At 34.7% G+C, this 10,705-nt stretch overlaps 1 protein-coding gene across 2 annotated transcripts; it reads right to left on the reverse strand.

Annotated features, from left to right (window-relative positions):
- Positions 1 to 263: 263 nt before the first annotated feature.
- LOC111781496 (mitogen-activated protein kinase kinase kinase 3) lies at positions 264 to 4,986 on the reverse strand. Of its 2 annotated transcripts, none has more exons than XM_023662127.2 (11): positions 4,215 to 4,986; positions 3,467 to 3,784; positions 3,115 to 3,202; positions 2,928 to 2,990; positions 2,666 to 2,826; positions 2,517 to 2,592; positions 2,255 to 2,314; positions 1,410 to 1,517; positions 1,076 to 1,312; positions 865 to 963; positions 264 to 777 (listed from the first exon to the last, which is right to left on the reverse strand). In XM_023662127.2, the coding sequence occupies exons 1-11, from the start codon at positions 4,643 to 4,645 to the stop codon at positions 520 to 522; spliced, it is 1,899 nt and encodes a 632-aa protein (XP_023517895.2). In that variant the 5' UTR covers positions 4,646 to 4,986; the 3' UTR covers positions 264 to 519. The 2 variants fall into 2 exon arrangements, with proteins under 2 accessions (XP_023517895.2, XP_023517894.2); XM_023662126.2 differs by having other exon boundaries at positions 264 to 775; positions 860 to 963; positions 4,215 to 4,981.
- Between the last annotated feature and the right edge of the window lie 5,719 nt (positions 4,987 to 10,705).

Below are 10,705 nucleotides of genomic sequence, written 5' to 3' on the forward strand. Positions count from 1 at the left end.
TTCAAAATTCTAGAAAGAAAAACGTTTTGGGGCAAATTTCGAACTTAAAATGGTATTACAAAATGTTGGAGCATCGTTTAGTCGAAATTAACAACTTGATTTAGATTGTTAACTATGTTTTTATGTTCGAAGGGTCAAATTGTGCGAGTTGATAAAGTTTTATGGATTCTTTTTGTGGCTATCAATGACGTTTTTAGCAAGTCAAGCTAAAAAAACGACAGATTAAACTGCAGTGCGCTACACTCGGTGTCGGTGTCACGGTGTAGTAATAAACAAAAACTGATTATTACATGTACAGACCACCTTTCCTTTACAAGAACCAAAAAAATATTGTTATAACTCACAAGATTTCTCCAAGAAAATACATCATATCCCCATTGCTTAAGAAAGCTTTATCCCATTCCCACCATCGTCCATTCATCAATAACTCAAATCTCTCTGATACACAATGGATAAATTTACACCTGAGGATATGAGGAAGATGTCTTTTTCTTCTTCTTTTTCATTAAACGTTTATAGTCAAAGAGGTCTTCTTGGTGATCCACCATGAGTCTGCACTTTCAATAGCGATGAATCTCGTGATGGGTCGAGAGTGAACAATGTGTTTGGTCTCGTGTTATATGCGTATTCGTTTGAATTGTAACAGCTTTGACCCAACCCCATGTAAGATGTGTGAGGTGGTGAACGATAACAGCTCTGGTGTAGCGGGCCATACGACCGTAACGGACTCGAAGACGGAGAGACAGGCAAGGACGTGATCATTCGTGCATTTCCCCTGCACATAAAGCATATGATGCATCAATCTCTGAGACATGGTCTAAGACAAAGAGGAGATTGTAAAGGACAGGATGTTGAGTACCTAGGAGGACTCCTCAAAGCTCTCGACGAGGTTGTCGGGTTTGTCACGTAGTCTCCATCACATATGCTTATACTTTTTCTGTTTGGATGCTGATCTAACAATGGCTGCATACATAGATGCAAAGATTTCAACTCTATAATCAACTTTAAACAGATTAAGCAGAACGATCCAAGAGGTCTCTCAATTCAAGCGATTCAAATAACACGAGCAACCTACCGGAGTCTGGAATCCGTCGAAGCTAAAGGGAAATGCATCCATGGAAAAGTTGACATCTGATGCTCTTGGTGTTACTGCATCTTGAACAAAAGGGTGATCCAGCAGTTCTGCAGCGGAAGGACGTGCCGATGGATCGCGTTGTAAACATAGCTGCACAAAGTTTTTAGCATCATAGGAGAGATGGTCTGGGATTTCAGGCATATCTTTGCTATTTCCAATTTTGAATATGGCAGCCACCTGTTAGTTCCAAAATATAAGATAAATATGGACCCAGAGAATTTAACATCAAGAGTAAACAAAAACTCGGAGAGAAATGTTCGAGGAAGATGCGTACCCCTTCGTATTTGCTCCAAGGTGGCTTAGACGTTGCCATTTCGAGAACCGTACACCCTAAACTCCAAATATCTACAGCAAGACTATAACCATTTGTATGCATCACAACCTGAGATTCCACGACGAGAAACGAGAAATGAGAAACTGTTAAGACGGACATAGTGTAGGTGTACAAGTAAAAGAAAAGGTTCAATATAATACAGAAGAATGTAATTATTTGTAACAGCTCAAACCCACCGCATGCAGATATTGTCCTCTATGGGCTTCCCCTCAAGGTTTTTAAAACGCGTCTACTAGGAAGCGGTTTCCACACCCTTGTAAGGAATGCTTCGTTCTCCTCTCCAACGATGTGGGATCTTACAATCCACCCCCTTTGGGAGCACGGCGTCCTCGCTGGCACACCATCCGGTGTCTGACTCTAATACCATTTGTAACAGTCCAAGCTCACCGTTACTAGATATTGTTCTCCTTGGGCTTTCCCTCAAGGTTTTTAAAACGCATCTACTAGGGAGAGGTCTCCACACTCTCATAAGGAATGCTTCGTTCTCCTCCCCAATGATGTGGGATCTCACAATCCACCCTCTTGGGGGCTAGCGTTCTCGCTGGCACACCGCCCGGTGTCTGACTCTAATACCATTTGTAACAGCCCAAACCCATCACTAGCAGATACTGTCCTATTTGAGCTTTCCCTTTCGAGGTTTCCACACCCTTATAAGGAATGTTTCGTTCTCCTCTCCAACCGAGGTAGGATCTCACATTCTTCCTTTTCGTTAATTCTTTTTGTAGTACTCGCTTTTCGGTCTGTTATTTAAAGCAGGGGGAATGGAACAACGTGATAAAAAGTACCTCAGGGGCCATCCAATAAGGACTGCCTTTGAACGAAAGCATCGAAGTACAATTCGTCATCTGATTCAAACAAAAAAGAAAACATAAATTCTAAATCAATCAAATTGTCAAAATATTTTGATATCAGAACTTCTAACCCAAAAGTAAATTTAGCAGTCAGTTCCATTAGCCAAAGCATTTGAAGTTACTTATTTAGAACTGTGGCTCGGTCGAGGACAAGGAAAAAATAGTAACATTTGAGAAGACGAGTTAATTCACATACATGTTTTGCCATGCCGAAGTCGACCAACTTGACCTCGCCATTTGGATCCACTAAGATATTAGCCCCTTTGATGTCCCTGCCATGAGAAGTACATAAGGACCCACACGTATGAACATACGATTCCAGAGCAGTATTTACAGCCAAAATACCTATGCACTGTATTTCTCCCGTGCAGATACGCAAGCCCAGAAAGAATCTTTCGGGTATAATTTCTTATAACAGGTTCTTTGAAGGCGCCATATTCTTGTAGTAATTTGTGGATTGAGCCACCAGAGATGTATTCTAAATAGACGGAGAGCGATTCGTCACCCTGATAGAGCAAATTTATTACGTAAGATTGGTTCAGAAGTTTTGAAACTTGTGTTCATTATTATTAGAAAGTAGCCTTCAACAGAGTATGAAAGTGCTTACCATTTCACTACCATAGTACCGGACGATGTTCGGATGCGACAGCTGACTGAGCACGGTTATCTCCTGTTTAGACGGAGTGATAGGTTAGAATTACAACCAAGTATCAAGATAGTAAAACGTATAGCTTAAAAGCGAATATAGCAAACAAATATACACCTAAGTACTCGAACTGGAGAATAAGAACAACCTGATTCAATTGCTTGAGACATTCCTTCGATGTCGAGTCATCGCTAATAACCTTGACCTCCTTAATTGCACACATTTGGCCACTTACACTGCAATGAATCCAAGAAGAAGGATTAGAGAAGTACTAACACAATAGTTCGTTTGATCGACTAAGTGCTCCTATGAGATGCTAACAGGGAGGTTAACTACAAACTAGTTCGTTTGATCAACTAAGCAAGATACGAACCGAGAGTGTACAACATCGTTTATGAATCGTATCTTGGTCGACACACAATCCCAAATTTGAAAATATAGTTCCAATCCATCTTATTACAATGTGAACACGAAAATATCTTAATCAAAACCACCATTACCTGTTAAATCCAAGGTAAACATGCCCAAATGTTCCCCTTCCTAGAAGCCTTCCTCTCTTCCACTTCGATTGGGTAGCCGGGTCGTTATCACCGATATTGACAGCTTTCGTGCTGGTCAACGAAGAAGGGCTGGTGGGAGAGCTTGGAGGAAGCGGCAGCTTATGACATCGACTCTTCCCATCATCTAGCTTGCCGGTCGGAGACTCGAGACTCATGCCACAGAACCGTGAGTTTAGAGGCGATGTGGGACTCGTGGGTCCTCTCGATCCTGGACCAGGACTTCTTGGCCTTGCCTCTATTCTGGTATCAGCAAATCCTCTAAGTAAAATTCGAAACATATGGACTAAAATTACTAAAAGCATTACAGATCTTCATCTTTTGAGTAGCCATTACTTCTAAATATCTCACCGATGGAACTATGAGTGTCCTGTAAAAACAAACTCTAAATTCTTTTCGTTCAGTTGAGTGAAACCTTATGAAGCAGTCACGAGTAGATTTGAAAATGGAAGTATCAATCAATAAAATCCTCTATTACAGAAACACTACGCAATAAGATCAATCAATAAAATCCTCTATTATACAGAAACAGGGGAATCTTCTGTTAAACAGAGGACTTAAGTCCTTCAAGTTCACAACAGGATCTAAACGATAAGTCATCTCCAGCCAAAAACCTAGAATCATCCACAAACTCAGAACAAGAAATCACTACACAAACAAGAAAAATCTTCAAAATTAGAAACCCACCCACCTGTAAGCTCCAAACTGAAGCTGTTCTTGATTCGATGGATGATCATCCGAAGACCCAGAAGAGCTAACACTGGAAACCGAAACAGACCCAGATCCAATCCCGACTCCATGATCAATCCCAAAAGCGGGGGGAGTAGCAGGTCTCGGAAGAGGGTGACTCTTATCCCCACTATCGGAGTCAAAACCAGAGAACCCAGAAGAGCCGCCGCCGCCATCAGCAACCCCAGAAGAGGCCAGATCCCTGGAAGGCCTGGGGGAATTACGAGAGAAAATCAGAGAAGAGAGGTCATCGAAGCTCCTGGGGGTGTCTGCCCCCTTCTTAGGCTCAGATTTAGGGGATGAAGTAGAAGATTTAGAGAAGTTGAGAAAATTAGTGGGGGGATTGTGATGCTCTTTGTTTTTACTGAATTTTCTTGCCCACCAAGCAGGCATGGTAGAAGGAAGAGAAATAAGCAAACCCCAGATGAAATCAGAGAGAGAGAAGAAACTATGGATCAAAAGGGGCTGTGAAACAAATCGAATTGAATAGAATCAAATCGAAGTGGGGTTCGAGGAAGGGAGTGAATGACATGAACAAAGAGAGGAAGAAAAATGGAATAAGGAAGGTGAGGAAATTGAAGCTGAGGAGAGAGAGAGAGAGAGGAAGAGAGAGAGAATTGGAGTGAAATGGAGAGGGGGGACGGCAGGCGGTGGTTGGATAAAGTGGGGGAAATGACGTGGCAAATTCATGGGAAATGGAGGAGAGAAGGTGAAGCATGTTTAGAGAGAGAAAGAAGGAGAGAGAGAGAGAGAGAGAGCGCGTGTGGGAAAGTTTATTTGTTTGTTGTGATGAGTAAAAGACGAAGCTTTGTTAGAATTGATTTCTGTGTACCACCACTTGCCTCAGAACCTTCTTCTTCATCTTCTTCCTCCCCTTCCTTCTGCTCTCTGCTTTTTCTCTTTCTTTCACACGTGCCAACGCCTTTTTTTCCCTTTCTTTTTTTTCCTTTTCTTAATGAAAGTAAACTAACTTTTATTGTACGTTTCAATAAATAAAACCCATTGTTATTACTTTTATAATTTTAGTTTAATTATAAAATTATACTATATATATATATATATATATATATATATATATATATATATATATATATATATATATAATTGTGTCTCAAAGAAAAAATTACGAGAATTTATTAACTAAATTAATCCATTATTTTTTTTTAGACAACGGAGTTGGATTAGAAATTATTAAAATTTTGACTTAATTTTAAATTGAATATTTAATTTAATGGTTATATTTTAATAAAACTCTTTGAGATTTGTTCAAATTGGTAATTTGTTACGTTTAGAGTGAACTTTAAAAGAAAACGAGTGAATTTTGTGAGATTTAGTCAAAATATAAGAACTAAATGAAAAAAACAAAATTGAAATAGGTTTTGAAAAAATATTTTATATAAATTTTTATCTAAGATAAGATCGATGCTACGTGCATATCCCATCTTTTACTCGTATTAATATTTGTTAATATAATATATAGTTAAAGTATTTTTTTTTTTTTTCTTGTACTCTTTCTTTGGAGTAACACCGAAGGTTTGATATTATTTTTGGTTGACTTAGATAGAATAAGTCAACGTCATAAAATTGCTAAAAATTTTACCCATTCATAAAGATTTTAAAAAATATTTAATATGTCGATAAATTTTTATGGTGGTGTCTATCTAGGTCTTTTAATTCTCGATATGTGTTTAATAAATTCTTGAATTTTTAATTTTTTATATATAAAATATTTACGAGCTTTATTATTTATTTAAAAAATGTATATTCGTCGACGTATTTGGATATCGTTCTTTCACCGCTATGTTGATTTTTTTTTTTTTTTTTTTTTTTTTTTGTCTATATTAGATTTTTAACATTTATGGAATATTTTTAAAAAAAATGGAAATAAAAAAAAAAGGGGGGGGAAATGAGGAGAATGGAACAAACCCTAACAGGGTTGACTTGAAGGAACAGCGTTGGACTTGGGAGAAGAGACTCTGTCCAAAAGTCTTTTTCATTTTCTTTATTATAATAATAATTTTTTAAATATTTATTGGGAGCCAACCGGAAATTGACGCGAAGCCTAAATTACGTCGTCATTGTACGGAAACCCCACGTCAATAAATATTTGGAATCCCTTCCTAATTAAATTAAAATTAAAATTTAAATAATTTATATTCGTGTAAATGAGAAGTATATAAATGAACTGAGATAATACAGGAATAAAAGTGATTATGATAATATAATAATTAAAAAATGCTTCAAAAAATCTAATAAGATGTTTTTTTTTTTTAGTGACTCAATTATAAAACTTTCAAAATCGAACGTGTTTATAAAATTTTCTTAAGAAGTATGTGAATGATTCATTTTTAGAAGTAGTTTCAAACAAGTAGGTGACGGAATCATGTCGTAGGGATGTAGAGGAATATCAAGGTTATAAGGTGTCAAATACGGATTTCAAATTCTAATATGAAATAATGTGAGATCTTACATCGGTTGGAGAAGAGAACGAAACATTCTTTATTAGGGTGTGGAAATCTCTCCTTAATAGATGTGCTTGTGAGACTGATAGCAATACGTAATGGGTCAAAGCAGACAATATCCGCTAGTGGCAGATTTGGGCTGTTACAAACAAAATCTCACGGTGGGTAAAAAAAAGAAGAAATCGTGAGTAGATAAGTGAGGAAAGTTGTCTTTATTGGTAGATTCCTTTTGGGTGGAACAAAAAAACAAAGTCACGAGGGTCTATATTGTGAACAATATCATACAATTATACAGGGAGATATATGCATTTGTCACAACTCAAGCCCACCGCTAACAAATATTGTCTGTTTTGACCCGTTACGTATCACACGTGTCTATTAGGGAGAGGTTTTCATACCCTTATAAGAAATGTTTCGTTCCCTTCTCCAAACGACGTAGGACCTCACAATCCACCCACCTATATATCTATCTAAAATACGAAATGATTAGTAGCTAAAAGTCATTTTCACGAACACTTCCCCACCTATCTTTTTAGCATCTTAATAATTGTTAAGGTGGACCACCAAAACTCATGTACCAAATTTGGACACCATACTTTTACATCCATATCCATGTCTCCTTCAATTCCCATGACCCTCCCACTTTATCCATCCACAATAAAAACTAGCACCTAATAATTCCTCGACATTCTCATGCATCATCTACTGTAACGATCCAGATCCACCGCTAGTAGATATTGTCCTCTTTGGGCTTTCTCTTTCGGGCTTTCCCTCAAGGCTATAAAACGCGTCTGCTAGGGGAAGGTTTCCACACCCCTGTAAAGGGTGATTTGTTCTCCTCCCCAACAAATGTGGGACATCACATCTACGACATGGTCATGTTACCTATTTTTTACTTTTTAAGTTCCGCAAACCAACACTAGTCCTTCCAGCATATTATGTCCTCATTCAAATTTCTAAGACGTCCTCAATATAGAATTACTCTAAATAAAACATCTTAATTACAGAATTACTGTGGTCTCGGTTTATTCATATACTCCTCCATGTCATAATTAATATCGGAAGCTTAATCATTATATTATTCAGCAATGGAATTAAATGTCAACTCTCCTAAATCGGATTATAATATTTATATTAATCAATTTTTTTCTTTTTTTTTTTTTATAGAAAATAAAAAACAAGAATAAAATTTTCCATAATCAAATGCGTTAATGTGGGGGTGAATTTCAGCTTAAAATTGAAGCAAAATATCATGCAAATTAAATAAAATTAATTAGTGGCCAATTCCACATAATTAGCTCATGGAAATTACAGTGAAATCATTTAACAATCTTTTTAAAAAAGTTTAATAATTAAATTTGATTTAAAATAATTTATATTAAATTGTTTGGGTCAAATAAAAATCCAATCTACTTAGTTATTCGTGATTGATCTTAAAAATGATTATTTAAAAAAAGGCTAATAGTACAAATTAAGCTTTTATTTATTCTTTTTAACTAAAAATATAATTTAATTAAATTTTAAACACAGCTGCTAAAAATATGCTTAAAAACAAAGCAAGTTGTTTTTTTTTTATAATAAAATATTTTTTAAAAAAAATTAAGAATTAAAAAAAGAAAATATCATGCGAAAATGAGTCCCAAAAGTAGATTGATTTGATCTGGTACACGTCCCACTTTTTAAAAAAATTATTTTTTAAAATAAGAATAATAAAATAAATATTAAAAAAAGAAAAAAAAAAAAAAAGGGTGTGGTGGAAATTAATATAATAATAAAAAATTTGTTGGGTTGTGGAAGCAGCCGCGTTTGAACGAGTCAAAATTACAGAGGAGACCTGATTGGGGACTCGGTCTGACCCTATTCCTAGACCTAGTCTTACACGTGGCATTTCTTTTAATTTTTTTCTTTTTTTAATTTGAAATATATTATTATTTCAAAGGTAAATAAATGAATTAAATAAAACTTTGAAAGTCTTGTTTGGGTTGAGTTAAGAGACTTGAAATAGAAACCTAGTCAATGATGGGCCATTTCGTTTACATACATGCCATACATACATGCGTATATCGTACGTATAACATTAAATTTTAATTTCTACTTTAATTTAATTTATCATTTTAATCATACTTTACAGGGTTTACCTCGAACAATATGAAATTGAAAAAGATGGATATATATATATAACGATAATAAATTAATTAGACCAAAATATTTTTACAACAATTCTTCGGGGTTAATATTTTGTGTTTTATTTTTCGAAAATGATTTTGACTTTTAGAAAAATTTGTGAAAATAAAAAACTATCTTTTAGAAACTATTTTCTCTTATTGTTGTTGTTTTTTTTTTTTTTTTTATAATTTAGATATAGTTTTTAAAAAAATTCTAAAAATAATTTGATGTATAATGCAAAAATATAAATTAATATACAATCGTAGTGGTTTTTTTTAAAAAAAAAACAATTATGAACATTTTATTATATAATGATTTTATTGATTAAAAACTCAAAGCATGTGGGACCCACTGGATTGAAAGATAAAAGGAAGGAATGTTGTATGGGAGTCATAGAAAGTTATCTATTTTTAAAAAAATTTAATAATATTTTTAATATATAAAATATAATATTTTCTAAAAGATATTAATGCATATACTCATTTTCGTAAAATAAGAGATTTAAATTAGAGATGTTCACGACTTGTCGGTCCTTAATTTTCATGAATATACTTTTTTTTTTAGTGTGAAAGGCTATAATGTACCGTTGAAATTTAAATTTTTAAAAATTATATTAAAAATTATATTATACTAGAATTTTCTTTTAGGGTTTTTTTAATATAAATAATATTGAAAAATGAAAATTGTCCAATAAAAATTCTTTCAAATAATGGAAAAAAAAATCTTGCCATGAATGCGATTTCGGTGAATTAATTTCTACTTGATCCCGATAAAAATAAAATGAAGACTAAAATAAAAAGTTAGAGTAAAGACGAAGAAGGCTAGCTCACCGGGTCACGCAAATATCTCTAATTTAAATTCCAATAAAGAGTATATAGTTTAATAGATAAAATATTTATAGATGGAGTGGGTCCCACCAAAAAAGAATGAGAAAGAAAAAGGGTGGATTAGGTTTGGGGCCGAAAATTGATAAATTGAGACCACAAGGGGTCGAACACACGGCCGCCACCTCCAAATTCCCTTTTCCATCTTTTCATTATTATTATTATTATTAAATAAATAAATAAAAACAAAACAAAAGGTTTGTAGAATTTCCAATGTCTTAAAAATGGTATATATATATATATATATATATATATATATATATTTGTGGCGTCTAGTGATGGTGTTGCGCATTTATTGGCAAAGATTTTGTAATTAAAGAAAAGGTCAAATGTATTAACAGTGATCCGATAAGGTTAAGACTAAGGTTAAGGTTGTTGTCTCTCCCATTCAATGGGGATTGGAAATGTTTCCGAAAACTTGTTCTTGTCTTTCAAAATTGTGCGACATTTGTTGCCTACGCCAGATGACACTTATTTTCGATTCCGAGTGAGTCAAGCAATTCAAGATCGCGTCGCCTACGGCTAAATGATGTATGCTTAAGTCTCTGGCCCGTTTCGAGAATAAAGTTTTAGAAAGCGGGGCAGAGAGATTTAAGATATATGTTGTTTTTAATGTGAGATCCCATGTCAGTTGGAGGAACGAGACATTCTTCGTAACAGGTCAAAATGGACAATAGACTCATGGAACGAAACATTTCTCATAGCGGGTCAAAATGGACAACAAAACATTTTAAATCTGTGAGGCTAATGGTGATACATTTTAAATCTGTGAGGCTAATGGTGATACATAAGAGGCCAAAATAGACAATATTTGCTAGTGATAGACTTGAATTATTACATTTAGAGTGTTCCTCACGAGTTTTTGTTGTTTTTAAAGAGTGTTTTTTGGTTGGTTGATCTGTTGTTTGGAGTAACAGAGTTTATGTTTTGAGACCCATTCA

This window comes from Cucurbita pepo, chromosome 19, assembly GCF_057944985.1.
Source record: "Cucurbita pepo subsp. pepo isolate OVF chromosome 19, ASM5794498v1, whole genome shotgun sequence".
Lineage (NCBI taxonomy): Eukaryota > Viridiplantae > Streptophyta > Magnoliopsida > Cucurbitales > Cucurbitaceae > Cucurbita > Cucurbita pepo.

Coding starts and splice junctions, on each gene's coding strand:
- LOC111781496 (XM_023662126.2), bottom strand. CDS start 4,645: ATGCCTGCTTGGTGGGCAAGAAAATTCAGTAAAAACAAAGAGCATCAC. Junction 2,593..2,665: donor GGGAGAAATACAGTGCATAG/GTATTTTGGCTG, acceptor TTCTCATGGCAG/GGACATCAAAGGGGCTAATA. Junction 964..1,075: donor TCGACGGATTCCAGACTCCG/GTAGGTTGCTCG, acceptor CTATGTATGCAG/CCATTGTTAGATCAGCATCC.